Genomic DNA, 27,835 nt, shown 5'->3' on the forward strand with positions numbered 1-27,835 from the left:
GAACGGTTGGGTCTGAAACCGGATTGTGGTGGTTGAGAATAACCATATTCAGACTCCGTTCGTCGAGGTGGAGGTTCCTTGTGACCTCGCACATATCGGCTATTTTGGGGAGAGAACGTGTTGGATTTTTGTGTTTCACCAACAGAAGTTCCTTCAAGTTCCAGGGCTTCAATTCCCAGACTCAAGATAGTGCTGGGTTCTGGGTGTTTAAGGGTGCTTTGTCTCTGCTTTGCAAACCCCATTGCAGCTAGTTCGCGTAGGTGGCGACTAGTGCAGGTGCGCGGACAAGCTGCGACACCAAGATGATGGCTAGTGGTGGGATGGAGGTTTTGGACAAAGAGTGTTTTGAAGTTAAGATCTTCCTCCATCCCTGGCTCGTTTCTGGAGCCGAAGTAAGCCTGACGTAGGCGATTGTAATACTGTTGGGGTGACTCTTGTCTTCCTTGTTTGACTGAGAGAGCAGCCGTTAAGCCCGTTTGGGAAAGAGGATCAGAGAACTCTTCCAGCAATGTTTCACAGAGCAAGTCATAATCATTTCGGACATAATCAGGCTGTCTCTCAATGAATCTGCTGACCTCTCGGTTAGATGTCACCTTGATTAAATAGATTTTATCATCGACAGTAGCACCGGGAAACTTACGAAGATAGAACTCGATATCTTTGAGATACTGGCTGGTCTGATCGGAACCACCAAGATTTGGTTCAAACCGAGCTATGTTGCGAGCGATCTTATCTAAGTCTCTATCTGTAGGCCCTTGCGCCGTATAGTTAGAGGTGGCTGGATTAAGACGCTGACTGGGGCTCCCCCTTTCATGGTTAGGTGAGAGCCTCCTTGGAACATAGACTGGTTCCAGTGGAACTCGTGGGGAGGAAACATCCCGTCGGGTGTTTCCAAGGACCTTAGTATCTCCCTTCTCTTCTGGAAGGAAATCATCAAGAGATATTCGGCGTCTTCCCTTTTGTTCAAGGGGAAGCTCTCTTCTGGCGTTTGCCAGTTTTGCTTCCATCAGTTGTCGCTGATGGTGGGATTCACTAGCCTGCTCCTCAGCCTGCACCAGATGTGCATGCATGTCTTGGAGGTGCCTTTGGTCAGATTCGGCAGACTCAGCTTGGAGTTGAATCTGGTGCTCCAAGTGATCCACCTTATTCTCAGCTCCTTGGAGAAGTATTTTATTCAAGTCTCTTTCTTTACTCGTTTCACCCAAACATTCTTTCACTTGGGCTAATTCTGACTCCAGACGTTTAGTCTCCCTTTCTTGTGACTCTTCATTAGAGATCAACCTCTGAATTTGTCCCTCTGCCTCAAGCAGGGACTGTCTCTGGGTTTCATTCTTTTCGTGCAGGCCCTTGACCTCACGCTTGTAGGCCTTTATCCTCTCTTCTGCTTGTCTTAGCAGTTTGTATGAATGCCTAAGCTGAGCAGCCATCACTACTGCTATGCTTCCAAGCGCTTTAGGCTTTTCTTTGCTTTTAACTTCATCATTTACTACAGGAGTGGTCAACTGTAACATGATAGTGTCTAAATCCTTTGGATCAGTGTTATACATTTGATCCAAATAACCAGGCAGTAAATCTCCGGTCAGATCCATTAATGCTAGCTCCAGCCTATCAGGGCGGTCCCTCTCAATGGAGGGTCCAGACTGGTCTTTGTCTGCCATGTTGGAATCTAGCTTTATCTAGGTTACAGAACAACTCGGTTGAAAAGGGTTTAAACTTGTGTGTGTCTTCACGAAAACAAGGTTAAAATTGAACACAATAGCATGCAAGTAAATTGACAAATGGTTAAATTCAAGAAGCAAGTGTAAAATGATTTTAAATCTTTAAGTTCTTATTTATTTTATTTTTTTTTGTTTGTTTTTATTTAAGCCTTAACCCAAATTTCAAATGTTTGTTAGCATACATACAAAACTATTGAAGTCGGTAAATAAGCAAGTGTGTAGGTTTCAAAGTTTATTTATTGTTAATTTATTTATTTAGGGTGTTCCTTATAAGCATACAGCTGTATCTCTGACTTATTTGAGAAATTGCCAATCCAGTTTACAATTCCAATTTAGAAAATTAATTTGATTCTTTGATCCAATCAGTTAAACAAATGGAACGATGCTTTATTTGTTTTGAATTTAGGAGTAATTTAGAGTATTAGCAATTACTTAAATGTAAATGTGGAGTTAATCTGCAAATGAAACTACGATAATCGGTTTTGGTTGATAAGTACAGACTTGGTTAATCACACAGCTAGAATGACAATTCCAAAATTTTGAGTTTAATGAAATGGTCAGACTATAAATGCCAATTAACCTGACAGGGATAAGAGAGTAAAGGATTAAATGAGTAACTGGATTTTTAGAGTAGGTTTAAGTAAGAAGAAAATAATACTTTGGGTAATACAGTTTAGACTATCACGAGTTGCACACACAAGTTGGAAGACACACGTCAAACCCAGTTAACCGAAGTGTCCACCAGAGGGAGGTATTATGTTTCTGTCTCTCCTAAAGGGTTAACCTCACATCGCCAGCAGGGGCGCTGTGGTTATTTTACGCACAGTAGAAGAAGATAGAGGGTTCAATACACTGGCATTACCAAGGGTGGCGCTAGAGAGTGGACAAGGGGTCACTGCTCTTAAAAAGCAGCAAGCGAAGGAGGTGGGCGCGTTTGGCTCCACCCCCCTGAAAGGAGCTAGCTGTTCTAGCTAACCAGCGTCAGTCAAGCTCCGGCGATCACAAGCTTCGCATCGGCAGATACAACAAGCAGCAGCCGTCTCAAACACACAGTTTCACTATCAGAGACTTCAGACAGGACGTTGAATTCAATCGTCTATTCTCCAATTTCCACACACTCTCAAGTTAACTTTAGCTTCTTAGCTACGGGTTAACACCGAAGGAAGATCCGCTCCGACGGATTGTCTGGATAACGGACCTACGGCCGCCCGACAGGCGTCGTACAAGTTAAAATTCAACAAGACAAAATAAGCACGGTGGCTTTTCTTTCAATTCTCTTTTCAGCACAGGTTCTCTTCGAACACTCAGATCAGCACTTCGGCTCAGCCAGATTCACGGAACTGTAATCAGATCGCTACTACGATCAACCAATAAGATTCCACTCTCGTATCAGTGGTTCACTGAATTCACCAAACCAACAATCGTTTCTTTTAAAACGTTCGCAAATGACCGGCGTGGGTCACAACTTTTATCAGCGGTTCACCGCATAAACAACTAGCAATCGCTTCTTTTAATTCTCACAAGGGACCTGCGTTGGTCACAACTTATTAAAGCAAATCAAGAGTCTGCGCTCTTTGTCACGGCGGATATCCGCTCTACTCCCCCACTGTCAAGCAGTTGTCCCTTATCAGGTAGCTAGTCTGATACAGAGACGCGAGGGTTCTGTACCGATCAAGTTTGCTGGAAACTCGCAGCCAAACTGACCTAATACAGGACACAATCATAACCCTGGAACATCGCAGCAGTTATAACGTGCCAACAGGCCTTTCAACATTAATAGCGTACGGCGACGCGGCATGCACAACGTAATTCAAACAGTTCAATATTCAATCAGAGCTCAAAATAACAAATCATCAGGATCCAGTTAACTCACACTTAAAAACAAGAACACATATATAGTTTGCACAGGTTGAAATGCTCACACACAAAGCCACAGTTTATCAAAACAGCGCACAAACGTAGTTGAGTCAAACAGCGCACATAAGCTCCTCAGTGGAAAGTCAGCACAGATGTGATGCGATGAAGCCTTAATTACTGAATAAAACAATTTGAATCCGCCTCACGCGGAGGGCACCATTATATAATGTAGTGTGTACTACCTTAATTTGATGTTGCATTCGTTGATAAAATGTCGGGGCACCACCTTCCTCAGCTAAGAAGGACTGCAGAAATTAACTGCTATAACGCTGATAAATATTAACGAATGAACTAACGGTAAACCAGTCTGATAACCTGAAGTGTAAATTCTGGATACAGGGATCGTAAATATTCAGTTCAAAAGGACACCGTCTAACCAGGACTTAAATCAAAATATCATTTATTAAGCAGAATTGTGGATAATGGGTAATGTACCATGAACAATAAGACAGAAGATGGGAGGTGATATGACAGAACAAACAAGAAACTTATGGCAACACAAGGGTAAATAAATTGGCGATAGTGAGAGGCAGTCTAAAAGGAGTAATGGGGACGCGAACGCGGAGTTAAGGGGAAAGAACGATTAATGGAGAGAATTTGGACGAATTGACCTAATCTTAACCTCACGGACCAACTCTTATTCAAACCCACTTAGCGTGCCTACTTGGTTGCTGGCGTCCCGTTGTGCTCTGCTCCGAACTGGCTCGAAGACGTTCCAGATGTTCGTCCGCGGCTCGATCTACTTGGTGGTCTAGTGGAAGGCCCAGACCTCCAAGATGACAAACTGGTGCGGAACGGGGCGTCTCTGGAACTGGTTCGGCGGTCGGTTACAGATGATGGACTGCTCCGGATGGTTGTGAACCGGACCAAGGATCAACAGCTGGCCGCAGGGTTTGGTTCGGTTGAGTCCGTGACGGATTATTTTAGACTGATAGTACAAATTAAGAGTCTCTTCGATGGCCGGTCGAAGAAGGCTACAAAATTAGTATTACTTGCCTAATTTCACTAATGAAAACAAAACAAAACGTTTGGCTAAAGAAGAAGTTAACTTTGAAGTTTACGGCAAATTATAAGAATACGTCTTCTGAAGATTATTTACGCTACTCGGAATGGCTTGGAGTAGCTCGAAGACGAAAAACTTAAAGAGCAAAACGACTGTGCAAAACTTAAGACAAAAGCAAAGAAAGGAATTCAGCTGAGAGTAACTAGACGTGAAAGAAAACAAAGGAACAGAACAAAAGAACAAAACAAAACTAAAAATCTACTACAAATCTACTCTACTATAAAATCTACTCTAAAATCTACTAAAACGCGCACTACACGCAGTTTTTAAAGGTCGCTCCGGGGCGTGTCGAAAGGCAGGCCATCGAATCACGGGAGACTCTTTGTGACGCACGGTGTAATCTCGCCTCATGGAGCTGAACTAATCAAAGAATCATACGAGGGGCTCATCTGCTTCTCACTATGGTCAATCACATATAATTTCAATGACCAATTTTCAATGGCATTTCAACATTGTTCACAGCAGGCATTAGATACTTTCTATGGTTGGGTGACAACATTAAATGACAACCATGGTACAATTTTATCCCAACAGGCATAATAACTCAATGAATAACTAATACAAAAGTAAAGGTAATAATAAAGAGAGGCAGATTATATTTGTCAAAAAAAATGATTATCACGATTACGGTTACTTATCGATAAATGTACCAAGTCAAGCATATTCAATCTGACGGTTAGGAAACTCTGGATGGTAGTATAGTTTGTGGTGACAGTTCATACAACTTTTATAAAACCATTAAAATCACAACTTAGTCATACTTTGGGTCAGAGATACGGGAAAAACATCAATGTTATGCGTACCCCGAGTCCTGTAGGTTGAAAACATGAAAAGTTAAGTTTGACATAAAATCTGGTTATCTTGGAGTGTTGAGGAAAACACACAAACGTGAGTCACTAGTTGCTTCAAGGGATGTCCGGTTTACGACCATCAGCATTTGCTGATGTCTGTGGATTCTTCTGAGGCCTGCTATTTGTCTCTTCAGGCAGTCTTGTTGTATGGAGTCCTCGGGCTATTGGGGAAGTAATTAGCATAGCGTGGGACATCCTGATTTAGAGATAGGCGTTGACCTTTTGGCTTTCTTTCTTCAGTGTGTTAGTAAAGTAGTTTACTGAACCAGACTTCCTGTCTCTCTTCGAAATCAGATTGCATTATAGGTAAACCAGGCGGTCTATAATTCAATCGGTTGGCGGGTTTACACCTCCATTTCCCTTGAGTATCACCAGAAAAGGAGGGAAAGAAGGGGTCAGTTAAAGGCCGGTTCTGCTACAAGAGATAACAAGAGATTCAAGATTTTGTCTGAGAGCTTCATTGTAAATGGTGGGACTTTCACCAGACTTTCAACCAGAATAGGCAGCTGGATGAACACTAAAGAAAGCATTTGAAAGGTCTACCACTGAAAAGAATTTTGCGTTGGGCAGGATCTGAGACAAGATGGTATAAGGATTTGGAATGTTTGGTGCTCTGGGTTGGACTGCAGCATTTACTGCTTACAGATCCTGAGCGAAACGCCATCCTGTTGGTTGATCTTTATCTCTCATTTTCTTGACAGGGAAGAAGGGCGTACGTACAGGAGAGCCATCACAGGGAACAATTACTCCTGCTGTTTTAAGAGACTCAAAAACCAATGTTATGCCATCGATGGCTTCTTGTTTGAGTGGATATTGAGCCTTGCAAGGTCTAAAGACTGACTTCAGAGTGATGACAACAGGTTCACAGTCTTTGATGAGGCCAACATCATACAACTGACAGTCAACAGTGTCTTAGGGACCTGCTGTAGGGCTGTAATAGCTGTAGCTTATTCTTCGAACAAAAAAGAAAAAGAAAAAGGTTTGGAAGCACTTTATGATATTTGGTATTTTTCTTTGAGTGCGCACAACAGATGTTAAACTCTTAAAGTAGCACAGCAGTGTCTTGCCAAGTTCTTGACAATTGGCTGCACGCTGACATAATTTCATAAATGTGCCCAAATCTCCCCAGATATCTGATGTGTGTTTTACAAGTGTGATGTGTGGGACCGAATTACCCAGGTCTAGCCTAGCCCAGCCCGCAAACTGACCTGAAGGTTGCTTACACAAGTTCAGAGGTCAGAGGTTATAACTAGCTTAATGAATTTAAATGTAGACCAAAAATATGTTTTAATTTGGATTATGCAGAGTTTTGATTATACAATTGGGTGTGTTATTGAGATTTTGTAAATTTAATGTACACAAATATAATTTTGGTAACCACACAACCTCTGCACAGACAAAATTGTGTGCACCACCTGCGATCTCTGGCACCCCCAGTCGGGGGCGCGCACCCCAGGTTGGGAACCATTGATGTAGATCACTAAATATATAAGGAGTGTTTTTACACACAGCCTGTATGTTTATTTTATGAATCCACTCTATTTACAGAGCACACGATGGCCACACCCTTGGAGGACGTTGGCAAACAGGTCAGTACAAATAAATTAACACAACTCTTTGTTTCCCCTGATCATTGCCACCAACCCATTCTTTTCTGATTCCTTTATCACATAAAATGTAGTGGTGAACCAAATAAAACTGTGTGAAAGGATTGTTTAACCTGTTGTCAAATGGTAAAAGCATTTTTCTACTGCCACTAACTTTATCAAAGGCCACAAAAAATAAACATCCAGTAGGTAGACATCCAGTCTAATTGGCAATTCTGGCAAAGTTTATGCTTTAATTATGAGTTTGTTTGATGGCAGCATTCAATGGCATTTTGTGACAGTGGATGGGAGTCGAGTACATAATCCGTTTGATCCCTAGTTCATGCATAATTTCCTGAAACAATCCTGATCCATCCTGACCTATGGTCATGAACTTCAACCAGAAAACCAACTGTAGAATAGAACTGGAGCAGAGCTTCTGTTTTCACCTTATCTCTAACATGTAAGTTTATAGTTTCAGGGAATCCAGTGGCCACAGCCATGATAGTGGACAAATATTTCTGACACCTTTACTGTTTTTTTTATGCAAGGGCCCAGCACAGTCAATTAGGACAGAGGAAAAAAAGCTTCTTCATTATTTGAAGAGAATAAGAACAAGAACCAAGCCATACCTGTCAACCTGGGATTTGAAAATCAGGGAAATTTTCTGTCATCCCTCCCTGGGCTGGCCTGCCACCATGACTACTGTCCACATACCCCTTACATTTAGACAAGTGTGCACACAGTAAATCCTAAATTTATCACAAGGCAACCACTTCCTTCAAAATATCAGAGCATCAAAGATTGGTTTAACTAGTACCTACATTACAGGAGGGGAAAATGGCAAACACATCAGACAGACAGTTATACCTCACAGCAGCCTGCTACTGGAGAAACTGGCTGACAGTCACTTACAACATCTACTCATATTAGTCCAACCTTAGGGAAAGCAATCAAATCTGTCAACAGTCTTCTTGTCCTGAATATATGGATAATATCAGTGTGCCTCACCCATGGGTTAAAGGTTATTGAAAATTTCTAAATCTTTCAGAACTGTAAAGACAAGTTTAAGTCTGATGTTATACATCCAAACATCACTAATTGAAGACATTGTGTCAACTTAAGTCAATCTCTTGGCATGTTGTACCCAAACAAGGATACACAGATCAGTGCAAAGGCCAGCACACACAGACAGACACCCAGTATCTCTCAGTCCTCACCCAGCCCTTTGCTTTACATTACTGAAGGCATTGAGAGGATGTCTCTGTCACAGTCAGGCATCCAGTGCCTCCTTCCCTCTTTTGATCACATTCTACAGTATGCTAAATAGTAAAGAGAACACACAGGAACACTCAAACCACACTTGTTTCTAGGCATGACCAGTTTCTTAAGATTGATTATTTTTGTCCTGCCACAGGGAGCTTGAAAATGATGGCTATTTCCTTAAATCATTGTTGGGGAAACTTGAATAGAATGGCTGATATAAGAAAGGAATATTTGGATAGAAAGATCATCTTTATCTCCTTTGCTCTGCAGCGATAAAGATAGGATTGTCCATTGTAAGGGAAATTCCCCATGTTACTCGTTGAGAGTTGCTAATTCTCTAGAATTATAGACTCGGTGTGATGAATCAGGTCTCTTTAATACATGCAGCCGGGAGGGAAGACTCATGCAGAGTGTTCTCTCCAAATCTCCACAATGTCTTGGCTTTTATACTTTACAACAAAAAGACAAATGGTTGTCACGTGCACCTGGTAATGATAAATCTTTCCTTCCAAAACAATGACCATTTGGGGGAGTTCACTCATCCTATTTCCCAGGGTTCATACTATACCACAAACTCCTCAGGTACAGTGAATTGTACCTTAAAATTCCCCCCCAATCTTCACTGAATGTCCTTTGGTCCTCTTTCTCACCTCAGTGAGAAAGGGCCACAAAGACTTTTACAATTCATAGACTGATTCCCAGCATTAGAAAGTCATCTAATTCCTACTCCATCTCCATATATCACCTGTAGTTACTTAAATGCTAGGGCTGTTTAAGTCAAATATCTTGCTAATTTACTATTTATACTAAGGTAATCATACCTTGACATTTCCAGACAAAGGGTGCAGAGCTAGAGGTAAGATCGGCCCTAAAAAATCCAACCCGACCCGACCCAGGCCCGTGGGTATTAAAGCCCGACCCGGCCCGAGCCCGATCAATTAACTTGATTTGCAGGCCTGAGCCCGAAAAAACCCGAAATTTTATATCGCAAGTTTTCTTAATGTTAAAATAATCTACATATTTTTATGATCATTATAAATGCATTTACACAATGAAATAACGCTGGAAAAGTTTGTTAAAGATATTTCTGTGTGTGATATTGTGCTCACATGGACGCGCCTCTCTGACAAGGAGAGGAACAGCAGCAGGAGCAGGTCTCTGGGCTTCATTGTAGATCACAAGGAAGGGCATCTGAGATACACGGGGTAAAGCCTCCAGAGCGCAGCAGGTTCACTATAGTCTTCGTTACCAAAGGCGGAAACAAACAGACTTTAAAAATCCTCCGCTGGAGACTGTGCGCACGGATGAATCCATTCATACATGTTTCTGGACCAGCTGCTGTTTGCAGAAGTCAGACTTGCTGAGGTAGGTGGTCCAGGGCGGTCATCTCGATGTAAAGTGCGTATTGTGCGGGAATTCAGTCTCGGGTCTCGTCCTCTTGAACATCTGGCATTGAGCGCTGCGTAAAGCGCGCGCGTGTCCCGAGCCGTGTATTTGGTTATTACAGACTTCAGTCAGCAATGGCTCGTGAAACAGGTGCCACTGCCTCTGGTTGAAAAAGCGGAGCCCTAAAGCTTCCTAGTATGCTTTTGACTGTGAGTTTGTACGGTCGGGAAGGTAAAGGGACAGGAGGAGAAGATACAGCTGGAGGGAACTGAGCAGGTGGATGTTTCTCAAAGCTGGAGAGTGACGGGGCAAAGCCTGGTCGCTCGTACCACGTATTTTACAAACTATAAAATGTGCTAGCTAGATCCAGTTTGATAACCACTTCCTTTAACTGTTACTGAAGGCGGGAACACAGAATAAGAGGCCAGACAAAGAGAGCGAAAGAGAGATCTTGATGCGCACTTGCCTAATTACGCGGAGAAATACTGCAGTCCACTAGACTTTTAATAGAATAATGCAAATCAAATAAATGGGAAAAGATTGATGAAATTGTTATTTCTATAGTTTTTTTTAAACAATATTTAAAATAAAAGCTTTAATTTTCTCTATTTTTGATTTGGTCTGAAAATGGAAAATCTAATGAAATGATCGGAGAGCAAGAACACAGAAATACAATAAATTAATATACATAAATAAACTAAAACACTTTTAAATAACATTCTTTATTTTAATGACTCGCATGATCATCGGAACACACAAAAGAACAACCTGCTTTAAGGAGCACTGACAAACAAAATAAATAAGAACATTTTAAGGAACATACTTTTAGAATATACTAATAATTAAAAAAATCACACTGTAACAAAAGAACAGCCTGCTGTAAAGAGCAATATAACATAATATATAAATAAGCAAGCTAGATGAAATACTATCATTTTAAAATAAAAAGCAAAAGCTTAGTGAATATATAATACAATAAATGTCAAATATGAACAAACAAATATACGTTACAAGTTGTGCAAAACAAAAATGGAATAAAAGCATTTAAGCTGCTGCCTGGCCTTGCCTATAGTCTGCAACTTGCGGCCTCGTGTCCTGACTCCTGCTCTTTATTCCTGTGACATAAGGGAAATAAATAAACCCTCAGACAATAATTAAAATGGCGATTTGAACAGCAGGATATGGCTTACTTACGTTGTTTATATTTTGTGGTCGTCGTGCAGGAATAAGATCGCGTCCACTGTGCCAGGTTTCAGTTCTCCGCTGATCTATTGTGCGGCCAGCTGCGCTAAAAACTCGCTCACTGCTGCTGCTGCTTGCGGGGATGCACAACACAGATCTTGCTAACTTGGCAAGCTTCGGGTATATATTGGAGTTTATTCTCCACCAGCCAAGCAAATCTCGGTCATCAGCCATAGCATGCCTTTGACTAATGTACAGGTTAACCTCATCTGGAACAAGATCATCGTCATCATCAGCGTTTTCCCACTCAGCGAAAAAAGAACTCCTTTTTCGTTTGGCTGCAGGTGGGGAAAGGGTGCTGCTGGTGTGCGCCTCCTCCTCGTTTTCAAAAGTTGTAGTGGTGGCTTCTCCTCCTTCATCTTCTTCTTCCAAGAGTGTGCGGACATGTGCGTGCACCTCTGACACCTCTGTCGGTGTCATCATTTTGAGTTTGTTGAAGGTAGGCCACAGGAACAGTGCAACTTTGTGCAACATGTGTATTTTGATTTTTTGATCCAAAAGTTCAGAATGACTGTGGCGCACAAACGCCTGCTGTGGGTTATCCGTAGAACTGGGCTGGCAGTGCTTTTTTAACTTCTCATTCCAGAGGCAAACTAGATTCAGTGTGGTATATTTGTCTCCTTCCAGTTCTCATTGTGCTGCATAGAAAGGCTCTAGAAAGGAGATCAAAAAATCTAACAGATCTGGTGCAATGTTGTCCATACGCGCTTCCTCTCCGCGTGCCTGCAGCTTCTCACACAGCTCTTTATATATCTCGTGCACAGACTTGAGCATCAAGTAAACAGTGCTGAATCTGGTCTCACCCATTTGGAGCACTGTTTTGGATAGTTGTGCTGCCAAACCAGATTGTTTGGTGAAACGGACAACACTCTTGGCTGCACTGATGTCGGGGGCGTTTACAGACAGTGCGTCCTTGTCCAGCCCATGGCGAAGTACAGTGTTAATGACATGGTCAAGGCACGAGAGGCGCTTGTAAGGCTCCAAAGCTTTCACGATGTTACTCCCCTGATCTGTCACCCACACTATTCTGGATAAAGATGAAGGTTCCAAACCAAATCTATTCACCAGAAGCCGCACCAGTTCTCTTCTTATATTCTTCCCCGTTTTGGCGTCTTCTGCTGGAAATACAGCAGTGGTGAGGGTTTTGCCGACCAAGTTGAAGTCTGTTTCAGTAAAGTGACAAGTTATTGCAATATAACTCATCTTTCTGTAATCATCCGTCCACATATCGGTACTCATGGCGACGTCACAGCCACTTGCTAGAGCTTTCTTTACCCGTTCAATTAACAAGCTCCTTTTTACCTCGGCCTTCTCGATGCACGCCTTTGACACTGTGGAGTAGTGGGGCAGGACCGAGTCGACAGGTACACGGCCAAAAGTTGACCCAACGTTGATCAGTTCTTGGGCCAGACTTTTGAAACCTTCGCCAGTAACTACTGAAAATGGTCTAAGGTCCTGACAGCAAAAGTCAACGCACTTGTCTGTGATGACCTGCTTAGCACGAAGAGGTGCGGTCTTTGGAAAAACTGATAATATAGATTTTTGACGATCATCATTTCTGCCAGTGCCAGTACAGTTTTTTAAATGCCTGCTCAGTGTCGAGGTGCCAGTCTTTCTGCTCTCGTATGAGAGCAAAGCGCCACATTGGTTACATTCAGGTTTCACAGGTTTCGACACAGGTTTCTGTAGCATCTTCAACAATCAATTTGAAGCCTTTCCACACCTCACTCTTACCAGTGCATGTTTGTCTTTTCAATTCCCCCGTCTTTAGTTTATTCTTCACTTCTTGCTGCTCCATATCGGGATACCAGGTCAAAAATATGTAATGGATGCGGACTGGGGAAGATTAAAAAGAGGGCGGGGCCACGACGTTCACGTGCGCAGGGCATGCTCTGGCTCTGCGCCATATGCGGCTCCTGTTTAGTAGTTAAATAGCAATTACCATACAGCGCCTTCTCAGTTTTATCCAAATTGTTTATTTTATAACAAGTATTCCTTTAGTTTAATATCCATACATCGTTTTAGTATACAATACATATTATATAAATATATATTTATTAAAAAAAATTAGCGAGAGAGAAGCCCGGCCCGACCCGACCCGACCCGACCCATAGTTAATGATTGGCATTTTGGGCCCGACCCGGCCCGAAATTCGGGCTCGGGCTCGGTCTTAAGATCTTACCTCTATGCAGAGCCAAGATGCGCTGGTATACTGGTTAAGAGGGATAGCCTTACTTGTAATGCAATTGGTTTTGTATCCAGAAAGTTGATCAGATGCTTCTGTAAATTCACATTATTTCTAATTGTACCTTGATTGGCCCAAATGCACCAGTCAGCTGTTCAAAAATGAAAATGACTGATATGGCTGAGGAGGCTTGTGTGGATGTGAGGATTTGGGGAGGATGCAATATTAAACCATTGGCTTTAACATTTGATTGGCAGCAGTTGGTCCATTCTATAGTGCTTTATCCATTGCATTTGCCCAAAGTCAAATTTTTACAGTAATTGAAATAAATAAGGCCACTGTGTTCTATCAAAAGCTTTTTCAGTATCCAGTGATATTGCTAGTGCTGGATTCCAAAAAGTAGAGGCTCTTGACATTGCATGAAGAAGTCTCTTCTTGTTAGAGGCAGGTCATCCTCAAATGAAGCCCATCTGGTCTGAATGTACTACAGAGTGTATTACCTTCTCCAGGCATGTCACAAGAATATTGGTAAACAATTCATAACTATTTAAAATACTTAATGGTCCAAATTTGCATGGGATCCTTAAAAAGATTTGTTGTTATGGAAATGTGACCAGCCACAAGTCTCCCAGGGGGCATTTTGAGTTATTTACAGATTCTGAAAGTGTAGTTTCTAAGCTTTCCAACGATGTCTAACACATGGAAATCTGAAAATATTTTAGTAAGATGTGGCCATTTGAATGAAGGCACTCCTCAAACTTCAAATTTTTTGAGAAATCCAACCTGAAATATCCTCACCTACTAGGGGAGCCAGGTAACACAGTGCTGCTAATTGTATCTCATTTACATAAGTCCAACCCCCTAACCATTGTTCAAACTATTGTAGCAGTTTGAACAAATGGAAATTCTTTTGTTACAAAAAGCCCCTGAATAAAAATGAAAAACAAGAAAGGTAATATACTTAAGAGTTAGAAGGAGCAAATGTACATACTTATTTCTAATATTAAATAAAATAAAATAAATTCTGTCACTCTGTGGTGCAGTGGGATGGATCAGTCTGCTGCTGAATGAGCTCCTGTGGCTGATCAGCACATTCATATCTTACGCTCCAGCTCCTCCGCTGCAAGGCCGAGGGATTCTCAAGTCAAGTCAAGTCAACTTTATTGTCAATGCTGCTATATGTACAGAACATTAACAGAGGCTGGCACTTGATCATCATAAACTCCACAAGGGGTGAACAGTGTCTACAAATCACCACAGCGCCGCAGGTCTTACTTCCTTCAATGAGGGCTCTGTCTGCTCTGTAGCATGTTAGCCGGTCCAGCTGGATGGCGGAGTCCACTGTGCTGTTATTGAGCCATGTTTCTGTAAAATGAAAACAGAGCACTCTCTCACGGTCTGCTGGGTCAAAAGAAGGTGTACACTGAAAAAATTTTTTAAAAAGTAAGTAAATTTTACTGCTGTAATATCAAGTATAATTCATTCACCAGTATCAAGTAAAATATACTTGCCACTAAATCTATTTTTGAAGATATTAAGTAACTCTTACTACATCAATCAATCAGTCAATCTTTATTTATACCACCTCTTCACTCTGCGGGACACAGTTGGTTGCCTGTTAACAAGGCTTGTAGACAGTCAGGAGACGAACCAGGTTGTGATCAGCTCTTCCCAGAGCTGAGATTATGAGATGTCCACAGCACTGGCTCCTCCTGAAAGTGACCCTGTAAAAGAACAAAAAAGTGTCATATTAAAATCATATCAAAATCTGTGGGGCAGATATTGAGTCCTACTAATTTTAATTATTTCATGACCAAAATGTTCGCTTTATACAAAAGGTATCATAAAATGTAATACTTAATTGCTGTTATATTTCACTGAGAAATACTGTGCTTGATTTAACTAAAATTACGGCAACTTTTGCATGAGATTACTGTGCAGATCAAGCAAAACTGGTATTTGAACTACTTAATTATTTGTATGTGAAAAGTACATTTTCAATTAAAGTAAGCCTGATGTTAGCTGTAAAATAACTCATTTTTTCAAGTACAATTGATATGATTTTTCTAGTAAAAATTACTAAATTTTACAAGTGATTTTAAGTTGACTTTACATGGAAACATGGAAGTTGTTTTTACTTGGAAAAATCAAGCTGACTTAACTTGGAAAATGTATTTCTTACTGAGAAGCACTGAGTAGCCTTATGTGGACTACATAACAATCTTGTGCAAAAAGTTGCCTCAATTTTTTTTAAGTAGGTTAAGCGGGTTATTTTTCTCAATGTAGAAAAAATAGCGGTGCAACTTGGTGTTGGCATTATCCTGGTCATTTGTCTACGTGAGAAATACAATGTATGGCAGTAGTGCATGACAAAAGACTGAAAAGCGCGACTGTCACGCTCAAAGCGTGAGACTTGAGAGCCTTGTGAACCTGGAATTTGGTACCGGTACCAAGCGATACCTATTGTTGGTACTTTACCTGTCTTTCTCTGTCTCTCTCTCACTCGCTCTCTCCCTCTGTCTCTGATGGTCACCCCCATATACATAACTTTACCGAAGTGATACACGAAGCGAACTCCAGAGTTTTGCACGCCATTTCAAGTCTACGCAAACAATATCATAAGTAATTATCGGCATAAAATCGTTTATCAAGACATTAATACATCCATTATCTATACCGCCTATCCCTTTCGGGGTTGCGGGAGGGTGGAGCCTATCCCAGCTACAATGGGCGAGAGGCGGGGTACACCCTGAACCGGTCGCCAGCCGATTGCAGGGCCACATGCAAGGACAAACAAACATTCACACTCACACTCACACCTACGGACAATTTAGAGTCATCAATTAACCTAATGAGCATGTTTTTGGTCTATGGGAGGAAGCCGGAGTACCCGGAGAGAACCCACGCATGCACAGGAAGAACATGCAAACTTCACACAGAAAGGCCCCGCCTGACCCGGGGATCGAACCGGCAACCTTCTTGCTGTGAGGCACACGCACTACCTGCTGCGCCACCGTGCAGCCCTTAATACATTAATATCCATACTTAATCCTACAGATGGCAAGCGACTCGCTCCAACCGTCCTTAAGTTCACAGTGGGGGAGTGGCGTCGAGCTTCAGAACTGAACCCGAACAGAAGTGAGATCATTGTTGGCATAACCAGAAGCTCCCTAAGTAGCCATGTGGTTCCCTTTTAACCTGCAACTGATTGGCTGAAAAAAGAACAGAAGCACATGAATAGCCAAAGAAAGCCAGTCTGCTAATTTACTGTTGAATCACCACTAAGAAAGTTTGTTCTCTATGGTTGGATGAACAAAGATTCCTCCTCATTACATATTCTCAAATTGCTTTTGGCATCCTGGGGGAAAAAAATCTCATCCTGGAAGTTGTTATGAAACTCCATGCTGTAACCATCATCACCTGGTGTTTTACCAGTTGAGGCATATTTTACTGCTGTTTCCAGAACACCTCTCCATTGTCTCCTTTTCACCAAAATTTACGGTGGGCCAAGATATGTCATTAAATGATGTATCCATGTCCCCATCAGAAAAGAGTAGAACTCTTGAAAGGTTAGATTAATTTGTTTTGTTTAGTTGGAAATCTAGCATTTTTTCAGCGTTGTCTCTCAGATTCAAATTATTTCTTATGTAGTCTTGAGAGAGCAAATGATGTCTCCTCATGTAGGATTGTTTGCAAGTAGGATTTTATCAGAAAGAGTGAATTACTGAGTCCAGGATTTTTTGGGATTGAGCATGTATTGTTTCTAAAATATTAAATTCAGTTATTAGATTTTTTTAAACATAATATTTTCTTCTTTTATTGCAGTAGAATAATTTATTAACCACCCTCTGCACATAGCTTTTAAGACCTCCCTTACTGTTTGCACAGATGAGAGTCTAGCCTGAGTCTTAGTGGCAATAAACTCAGACATTTTCACTCTTATTTTAGAGATAAATTCTACATCTGTCAAAAAAGAGTCATTGAATCTCCATTCTGTAGTTTTGTGTTTCTTGACTAGAGGAGAGAAAAAAACTGACAGATGTGCATGGTCAGATATAATATTAATATGAGCGGGAATTCGTGAATATGAATTATGAGCCTTGGAATAAATAAATAAATAAATAAATAAAATATTTGTGGGTGTGAAGGTTCGATCGGCACAAATGTTGGTCAGTGTCATTGTATTTTTAAGTTAATTAAAGGTCCCATATTATGAAAAACCAACTTTTTCTGGGTTTTGGGGTGTTATTTTGGGTCTCTGGTGCTGCCACACACATACAAAGTGTGAAATAAGACCGTTCGCGCTATTTCCAGTGAGATACGGATTTCTGAAAACACCCTTCCACACGAGCCATTTGCAATTGTCGGTCGCTAATACGCAATAAGGAAACATGTTCCCGCCCACCAGCCAGCGCTCCCTCCCCATCTCCCCGGTGTCTCTCCACCCACCAGATACAGCGCTACCACAGATACGCCATTTCGTTATCGAAAGCACCGTGTAGGTAGGGGCGCTACACGCATTGTTCTGTTGTTGGCTGTAAAGAGCAGCACAAATCGCTCCATCGGCTCTCAGCCGTAGAGGACAGAAGAGCAGCGTGGATTCAATTCATTTTTGAAGGCAACGTCCCCGCTACAGTCGGCAAAAACCTGCTGGTGTGTGCTAACCACTTCAAGGCTGACTGTTTTTCCAACCTCGGTCAGTACGAGGCAGGATTAGCCGAGAGACTTCATCTAAAGGAGGGCTCACTTCCAACTTCGTGTAGAATACCTGCAGAGGAAGGACATGTAAGTATACAAATAATTAGCTGTGTGTTTCTTTTGTAGATTAGCGCGAACTCTTGCGTGTTGTAGCGTGTTTGTTTTGCCATTGAGAACGACGTAAGGCTAACCGCTAGCTTCGAGACTACGGCTTCAGCCGTCAAACGTTAGCTCGCTGCTACCGTAGCTTCTGGTACATCACACCACGTTTCTGGTCTTGTAAATGATTTAGTGCATGTCTGAGGGAGATGCCAGCATTTACAAATGTTTAGCTGTGTTCATTTTTCAGTTCTACACGAACTAACAAAGTAGCGTTTTGCCATATAGCACAAGCTAACGCTAACCGCTAGCTTCTATTAGCAATCAGCACGGTCTTCATATCGTCGCTGTCCGATAAAAAGCACGTATTTCCAAAACTCGTTTTTTTCAGGAGCATGAAAAAAGTGTTTTACTCGTAACTTACAAATTAAACCCAAAACACAGTAATTAGACACGCTTAGGACTCGAAATGAAAACCTATAGTTACACGGTGATTAGCAACCCGTTTAGTATTTTAATCGGATTTACGTGCGTTGTTGTGAGTGCTATTGGACATACGTGTTTTTTAAATAATGCGTTCCAATGATGTCCGGTCATTTTCGAGCCTCGAGTCTCCCGTTCATGTCCCACTAAATCCATAAACTATTGATAGCAGGCTATCCTACATTTCCACATAGCACATTACCCTAATCTAAGATTTTTTTGGTATTTTGTGTTGAAATCAGATTAGTCCATATAGGCGAAGAGTCATCTAATACTGTATTAACGCACATGCATCAGTCTGACTCGGTTCAAGGAAATCAGAGTTTATCGTCTATCCCTTGCTTAAAACCTAACATTATTTACCCAAAGATATTATCTAAACCCCTGTCATAATTTTTCTGTTCCTGCGTAACACTGCACCACACAAATTATTGCAGAAACTTACCTTTCGGCCTACGTGTATCGGTGGGCTATTAAGATGCTTTGTTACAAGAATCGGTGCAGTGTTTCCTCCTGAACAGATACATTTGGCTACATTTTACAAATCCTGCAGGTGTTCTGCCGAAAAAAAAACATCCTTAACATAAAGTGCACTTTCTGCTAATTTCCTGGAAGGCTGGCCTGCTGAAAAAAATACCTCTAAACCCGCAAAACAGGGGAAGCTTTTTTTTTTTTTTTTTTAGCACAGATGTTTTCTTTCAGCAGAACACCTTTAGTATCTATTCAACAGCATACCTTCTGATGATATCAAAGCTAAATAAATTATTTCATGTTTTAACAACCATATTAACATGTTATATTTTTAAATGTTAGCAGATAATGATGACCAAATAGAGTGAAACTGCTTTAATCAAGATTCAATAATATAATTTGTTGCATTCATTAATTTAAAAAAATAATTTAGACATCACAGAATACATGACAACATTACAATTATAATTATGAACAGACAGGAAATGGAAATCAGGCTTTTCATGAAATAAATACGTGTTTGAGCACTTAAAATTAATTAAGAATGAATAAATATTAAGTTAAGTTTTTACATGTCAAAATACAATATAGTAAAATGCTATGCATTGTTTAGCCGCTTGACTAAACACAAGCTCTTCATCACTACACAACATCAACAACAAAACACAACAAAGCCATAAACAGAACATCAAACAAAACTGATTTCTGCACTGAAACTGTAACTACTTAACTACTTTGGCACAACTATGAACATTTGTGTGTGTGCGTGTGTTGATTCCAGCTGGTGATGGCAATCACTCATGTTGCAGTCCGTCGTAGAAGGCATGAAAGTCTTGTGGCAAAACCTTCTTCAAGTCTTGGAGGTGCCTGAACTTGAGTTCTTTTATTTTTTGGCTGGATGCATACAGTGGGGTCACTGTGGTGACACTCATTCTTCTGAGAGATGAGCACGGGTAGGGTGTCCATTCATCTGAGTGATGAATCTTGTAGGCCATAGTGCCATCCACGTTGTACCTAATAGACAGATGAAAGAATTGGACAAGAAAAGACAGACAGTGGACAGAGATTACACAGTGTATTAACATAGAAGTTGTGTTGAATTCCTTTTTCAAGTATTGATGCTAAATTGTGATGACATTCTTGTTATAAATACAAGCTGGAGATTATGTTCAGAGATAAGTATGATGTGTTCAGCAAGTTATTGCTTCTGCCCTTAATGGCTTGTTAAGCTAGCATACTGGCTGGAAATGTAGTTCAATGGATGTTATGAAATAAAGCTAAATTACTGTATTTGATGTTTCACACATTGAAATGATGTGTTTAGAGTAAAGAAGTTGTGATAATCTTCATACCTAGTTTTCTAAATATGTGTTGTCAGATCTATTAATGTGCTGATGCAGTACATTAAGGAATTATTTAGTGATAAGATCTAACGTGAAAACTAAGTGAAACCATACATGGTTATTTCTTTCTGTTTTTATGTCCTATGTAGTATCTAAAAATAATTAGGTAGCATTTGTGTGAGAATGTATGTGTATAATAAAATACCTGATTGCTCGGAGGTCATGCACTGTAGGATCGCTGGCAGTTTTTCCTGGTCGTATGGATTTGCAGAGGTTCAGCTGCTTGAAGTCTTTGAAGAAAGCATGGTTGGCGTACCTCACCTTGTATGGCCTGGGATTGGAGCGAGCACCCCGGATCACTGCAGCATACTCAGCAGATTTCTCTGTGCCTCAGTCTTCTCTCTGTCATGCTATGCACAGAATCACACTCCATTTGTGTGTGACCTTTTTCAAGGTACTTTTGTGTCACTGGCTTCTGTTTTTCAGTGGCAAACTTGAGGAGGGCATTGCTTAATAGCAGGTTTCGGTTCTGGTAGCCGCATCCATCACTCCACAGGATGTACTCATCATACAGTGGGTGTGCTTCAAGATAATCCACAATACAGGAAGCAAACTCGTTGGTAGAAAGACCAGCTTCACCCTCATGCCACAGGTAATTTGTTGCATCATGTGATTTCATGTCAAAGATGGTGAAGTTATGAACACTGAGCTTGGTCTTGTAATAGAGGGCGGAGGCTTGCAGCTTAGGGCAGAGCAGGAGCCCCTGTAGATCCATGCACACCAACAAGGTCTTCTCACCTGCCTCTTCTTTGTCTTTCTGCTTCATGGCTTGTGCGGTATCCTTTTTAATGCAATGCTCCTCCCACATGGCAGCGTCGAGGTTCCCAGCCTTGAATGTGCAACAGGTATCACACTGATCTTTTTTGGGATGAAAAAGAGAAAGATTCAGGTCGTGAAAAATGGTGGAAAACACTTGCCTGGACAGAGGGTGGAAACCGTGTTCTGCACAAGAACGCTTGTACTGTGTGTGGAGGTGGCTGATAGACTTGAAAACAGGCTCCAGGTACATCTTCGAAGAGGACGACCTACAGTAGTGCGATGGTACTTTTGGCAAGTCTAGAAGGAAGGTCTTCAGGAACTCTTGCGCTTCTGTCCCTGCCCTCACTCTCACATTCACTCTTTTAGTCTGTTCAGGGCTCTTCCCTCTTCTCCCCACCCACTTCAAAAAACACCATTGCTTTATCCCCAGTGTTGACAGGAACATGCGTTGACACACTCGAAGTCTTCTACCATCCACAACAAGGTGACAAAAAATGGATGCTGACCTCCTGGACTCATCTGCTCCTGTCCGCCGCCGCTTCACACTGCTTACCTCCACTAAAGATTGGACAAAAATTTTCCTCTCTCTCCAGTCTAATTTCTCCCAAAAGTATTTAAAAATCTCCTCCCTCTTTGACTTGTCAACTTGTCTGCAGTGCAGTTTAGAGGACCGCTGGCAGGCCACAGACTGGCAGGCCACAGACTGGCAGGCCACAGACTGGCAGGCCACAGACTGGCAGGGCATCCCCATATGTCTCGCCTCCTTCAACGCAGGCTCTTTATCTCTCCTACCGAGATAGGATTGACCCCTCATTCTCCTCCTTTTCTGGACATTGATTTTCCAGGTTTCAGGATCAGCCTTCTTCCTCCGCCTTCCCAGACGAACCTCACCACCTGAGGAGTCCACTTCATCTTGTCCTTCTGATTAAATAAAGATAAACACTTAAACATACATTAAAAAACATTTACTGTGAAATAATGTTCTTACATTGTGAGATCTGTGAAATCTCTTTGAGGTACAGTTTTTTGTGGGAAGGTTTCTAAACAAAAGATGCCAAAATAACAACAATAATAATAATACCTACCTTCATTTTCTGATTCATCAGGAACATAGTCCTCCAAATCTTTTTGACTTTCAGGTGAATCTTGAAAAGATAAAGAGAAACAGATTTAGAATACTGAATGTAATATTGACATAACTCAATGTTGTAAAAACTCTGCATCCTTTGCTGTGGCTGACTTAACCCTATTTATTCCACAAACCTTCCGCTTCACTGCTGCTGACCCTCCTCTCTGCCTCAACTGCTCTACTGTATTTTACTTTAGCTATTGCACATAGCTCCTCTAATGTGAGAGACATGTCTAGCCTGAAAAGGAGAAAACAGTGCACATAACAGACACATCAGACGTCAATGAATACATCTCAGTCAGTAATCTAACGTAAACAACACTGTCATGGTTATAAAAAGTTTTTGAACGGCATCGCTCGATGTAAGGACAACATTAGCCTAGCGTTAGATGCTATAATAAGTCTGCCAAGAACTGACGGTATACAGTCTGTGTTTACGGACATGACAAATCATCTGATATACAGGCAACGTTAGTAGAGGTTGGCAGCAACAAAGCTCATTTTGGATCGGGTAGCCTGGATCGGTCAGAGCGGTTAGCCCTCAGGATTGAGTTGTACAGAACGAAAATATGTGAAATACTACGTGCAAATGACAATCGTGAATGTCTGTTAACTAGTCGAAAACTTGAACACAGTTGTCATACAATAGATTTACGGTTATACTTTACCTTCCTGGTGAACGAAACTGATGATCGGACTCTGGCTTTTGACTTCCACAGACGCTATTCCTCAACAAAGGGTAGGGGGGCCAGAAGGGCCAGATGCGGGAGATACGCGCATTGATGGAAACTTCTGACACCCAATGGAGATACGTGTTAAATATATGATGTAATAAAACGTCTTTCCATTGGTCACTTGGATCCCCAACGCTACCTGTTGCTGGGGGAGAATGTGAATATTCCTTAGCCAATGGAAAGTCAAAATCGTTAAAAGTGGAGATACGTGTTTTTTATCGGACAGCGACGATATGCAAACCCAGCGACCAGGTCGGTCAAGCGATACATACACAGTGGCTTCACCGGGTCTAAGCTTTGGAATTTGTGAAAATAATGCATTTGGAAATATCTTCTAAACTGGTGTATGTTAGAAAAGCCCAGGGCAAAACGAGTGTATGGTTGAGACTGCTACATCCCAGCACAATTTACACTCCAAGCGTTTTTTCTCTGGATTTTATTTATGAGTGATCCTTTTTTACGCTGCATGCAGCTGTTGGCATAGCTATACACGTAAGATAAAGCTGATGTCACTTCTCTCTTTTTACATAGGCCAGTGCATCATTACAGTTACCTGCTGTTGATCAAGTGTAGCAGTGAGCTGTTGCAGCCTTTAGTGCTTGAATTGACACTGTAACAGTGCTGTCATGTTTTACTCCTAAGTATGGCCTGTTATCATAAAAATATAGTTTTGCACTGCATTACAGCGAGAATGCTGTTAGAGGACAAACCACATCATCAGGGGATCCTCTTTTCAAATTGAGCTTTCCAAAGTTCATGAAGAGAGAGTGCAGTGACGACTGAGGCCACATTCGTGTTAACTTTATGCAAATGTAAACATCTGTATTCACATTTTTCTAATATGGATTCAGTGATTCCTTCACTTGTACTGTATTTCCATGTACAAATATTCATGTCAATAAATATGTATTCTATATCTATAAAATGTTTCATGTGGATAAATGTGTAATATACAGTATTTGCTAAGAAAAAACTTGGCTATATGTTCAAGAAAAGATATAACTGACTTTATTTAGTTTATAATGGCATATGAACAATGAAGTTAGTTAAGATGAAACTCGCTGCTCTGTCCCCCATAGCTGTAAAGGACCGTAGTCAACCCTGTAAGTGTTGTATGCACATTTAGGCAAACAGGTTCGAAACCTGGATGGTCAATCATGCCTGGAGGCCTTTCATCCAGCTGCTGCAGCCGTCTTGTAACCTGTTATGCATAACATAAGGTCAGTATCTACAGTGGCATGTTTTCTGCAATCATACACTGCAATCATACTGTAAGTGCAGGTAAAGATACTGTGACCTGTGGCACCTCCTGGCAGCATATATGTTCTCAGGCTCTGAAAAGCATTGTTACACAATTTCCACATGTGTACTGATACAATCAAATACAAAAAAAAAGATAATTCATGCACGTATAAAGCTTTATACCAGCATTTTCAGCCAATAACAGCACCCCCTTTTTTTTTTTTTTTTTTTACATTTGAATGTGTGTGCTCTAGCTAGCTACTTTTCCTCAGCCTGAAGTGAATGGTCAGTAGTGCTGCTCAGCAGTGTCGTCTGTGTGCTCTGCCCCTGCATGTGTAAATGAGACGGAGCACTGAAACTAACAGCGCAGTTAGACTGGTCAATGTCTCAGCAACCCAGTGACTACTAGAAACCCCCTCCTCTTTATGTAAACAACCAGGACCTTCGGACTCTCTGCTTTCATATGATACCAGGCTTGTGTGGTTTGTGTGACGTGGTGAAATCAGCAGATGCGCTAAAGTGGACATAAGCTATTTCAGTGTTTTCGTCACATGCCCATATGATTTATTGCTGTATGAATTATGTTTCGTTTGGGTGCAAATGCTTGGTAGAGGCTTTTAGCTGAGTTTCTCCCCGTCATTTTGGTATGCTACAAGTTAGGATTGGTGCTTCCTAGCGTGAGCATTGACCGTCTGAACTGCAGGCCTCTCATGCTGCCTCCTGTACAGGCGGTGCTCATACTGAAGAGAAAAAATAGAAAGACGTTTTTAGACTAAACTTTCAGAAGCGTCCTGCTGAATTCTCTGAGGTTCTGTAGGAGCCTCCCCTCCTTCAGGATCCGATTCAGGTTCGAACACGTACGTTCAACTACTGACGAACTCGGTCTATTTACCGCCGCCATGTCCGCTACTTTCACATGCGTAGTGCAACGTGAGCCTACGCTCTCCCCGTTACCATGGTAACATGGGTGGGACAGCAGCAGCTCATTTGCATTTAAAGCTACAGACACCAGAAACAGCACATTCTGAAAGGGACTGAAATAGAGGCAAATAGAGGGAGGCAAGAATCTTTTCCTGAAAGCTATTTCCAGCAAACAGCTTCAGAAACATGTTTTATGGAAATCATAGACCTATGTAACATATTGGAAAAGCTTCATAATATGTCACCTTTAAAAGCATAAGAGAGGGCTCCATTGAATGGAGGGGACAGTTTGAACGTTCTACAGTGCAGTCAATGACCTTCCTGAAGTCTTCTCCCATCCGAGTGAGATCCCCAGCAGACTTTGATAAACCTACATTTAGGGGTGATAAAAATGCAAGTTCTCCAGAGCTTTTTGATTTCGTAAAAGAAAAAAACAAAAACAAAAAAAAACAAAAACCTGAGACTATGATATCTCATCTTTGTCAGCTATTTATTATGTTAGTCAAAAAGAAATTCACTTTACAGTCAGGATGTTGATACCTCTAGGTGCTCTGCTGCCTGGGGTTGAGAATACTTGTCCATCCCATCTCTATTTTGATGTAGGTATTTCAGCCTTTTAGCGGTGTACCTCTTCTAGCATTGGCACATTGTATGCTTATGATCTCAAATGTCAGATGTTCTTATAGCATTCAACTTTATTTAATATATTATTTCTGTTTCATTTAAAATATTGGTTTTATTGTGTTAGGACCCATATCTATTCAAACTGAATATTCATTCATGTAAGAGCCCTGTCTGAGAGCACAACATTTATATTCTGTAACAAATTCACATAACAAATAAACAACATGCAATATGCCTTAATGAAAACATACACAGAACAAAAAAGAGACAGATACTATATCCATCTGTAAACAAACACAAATGGGTGCAGTTATGTGCAATATTCAGACTGCACTTGACCTAGTCCTGACACTTGGCCTGTCTTTCTCAGATCTAGCTCTCACCACATTAAAAATGCACAAACCTGAACACAAGAGAGACAAATGGCAAATGGACTGTATTTTTATAGCACTTTCCAGTCTGACAACCACTCAAAGCGCTTTTTACAAAGTCTGCATTCACCCATTCACACAAACATTTGTATGATAGTGGCTATGCCACCAGCTCATTACAAGCATTAACCATTCAAGTACACTAATACACAGATGGCACAGCTTCTGGAGCAAATTGAGGTTCAGTAACTTGCCCAGGGATATTTCAACATGTTGACTGCCGCCACTGACCAACCACTATACTACCGTTTGTACCCTGGGGGAAGCCACTCCTTACATTTATGGACTCCCAAAGATACACAAGCAAGGAGCCCCACTCAGACCCATCAGCATCAGCAGCAGCAGCAGCATCAACTAAGTTACCTATAATTTCGCCAAACATCTAGCAAACATTCTAGCTTCCTTGGTCGGCACACTCAAATCAAAAACACCCAGGATTTTGCCAACAAGGTGAGAAATGGGCTTGGATAAAACCATGGTATCTAATGATGTCACCTCACTCTTCACATGCATTCTTATCCTGGAAGCAGTGAAGACTGTAAGGAAATAACTCTTACATTGGGGAAACAAAGCAACCACTTCACAAGCACATGGCACAAGACAGGAGAGCCAATACCTCAGGTCAAAACTCAGCAGTCCACCTACATCTGAGAACAATGATGTACATATTTTGGCCAATGAAGACCGATAGTTTTAAAGAAAAGTGAAAGAAGCCATCCATGCCAAACTGGAAAGACCATCACTGAACAGAGGAAGTGGTCTAAGACACCATTTACAAGCCACTTGCATTACAGTCCTGAGATCTCTCCCCAGGCATCTTAACAGCCATTCACACCAGGACGTGACCCTGTTGAGTTACATGATGGCCAGGTGGGTCAATGACCCACCTGTTCTCACCCAACAACACCATGACTCATATGACCCCAACCATCCCCATGATAGCTGGACGGAGCTATGATCCCGCAAGATGACAAATGCCTGGGACTTCCCACTAGTCTGTTAGAACTGAAGAAGCCTTTTGGATGAGAGACCAAATGTCTTCTAGAAGTACAAGGAAGTCCAGTTGCCCTTGCACTTATAAGTTCCACAGCACAGAAACTGCTCTGACAAAAATGATAAATTATTTATCACTTGCTTCAGACTTGCTCAGTTTCAGTACTAGTGGTTCAAGTGCAGCATTTGACGTGACCAAATACTATTAGATTGTCTAGAAATTTATATTGGTCTCACTGACAGTGCTCTCTTGTGGGTTACATAATATTTAACTGACATATGTCACTTTGTTTAACAAATGTTCATCAGACGACGCTAAGGTCAGTTATTGTGTGCCACAAGGATCTGTGTTTAGCCGAATTCTTTTCTCTATTTTCATGTTGCTCCTTGGTCTCTTAATCAGTTGTTACATATTAGGTTTCCATTCATATGCAGATGATACTCAGGTTTACATCCCCAATAAGTTTGAAGTCTACCATCAGTTGCTGAAGCTGGAAGGAATAAAACAACGTAAAGCCCTAGTATTACGAAATATTGCCAAACTCTGTCCCATTCATTGCTGATGTTCAAGCATTTATCTCGTCTTGGTTTGACTATTACAACACCCTTTTTTCTGGCCTACCTGAATCAACTA

The 27,835-nt window shown here is 41.3% G+C and overlaps 1 protein-coding gene across 3 annotated transcripts in view; it reads left to right on the plus strand.

The window, feature by feature from the left end:
* mettl22 (methyltransferase 22, Kin17 lysine) overlaps positions 1 to 27,835 on the plus strand; it is a 179,005-nt gene that overhangs the window by 33,250 nt on the left and 117,920 nt on the right. For all 3 annotated transcript variants that reach the window (XM_070980235.1, XM_070980237.1, XM_070980236.1), the window contains exon 5: positions 7,098 to 7,138. In XM_070980235.1, the coding sequence (XP_070836336.1) occupies positions 7,098 to 7,138 (41 nt within the window). The remainder of the gene's footprint in view (positions 1 to 7,097; positions 7,139 to 27,835) is intronic.

This window comes from Chaetodon trifascialis, chromosome 15 (assembly GCF_039877785.1).
Source record: "Chaetodon trifascialis isolate fChaTrf1 chromosome 15, fChaTrf1.hap1, whole genome shotgun sequence".
Lineage (NCBI taxonomy): Eukaryota > Metazoa > Chordata > Actinopteri > Chaetodontiformes > Chaetodontidae > Chaetodon > Chaetodon trifascialis.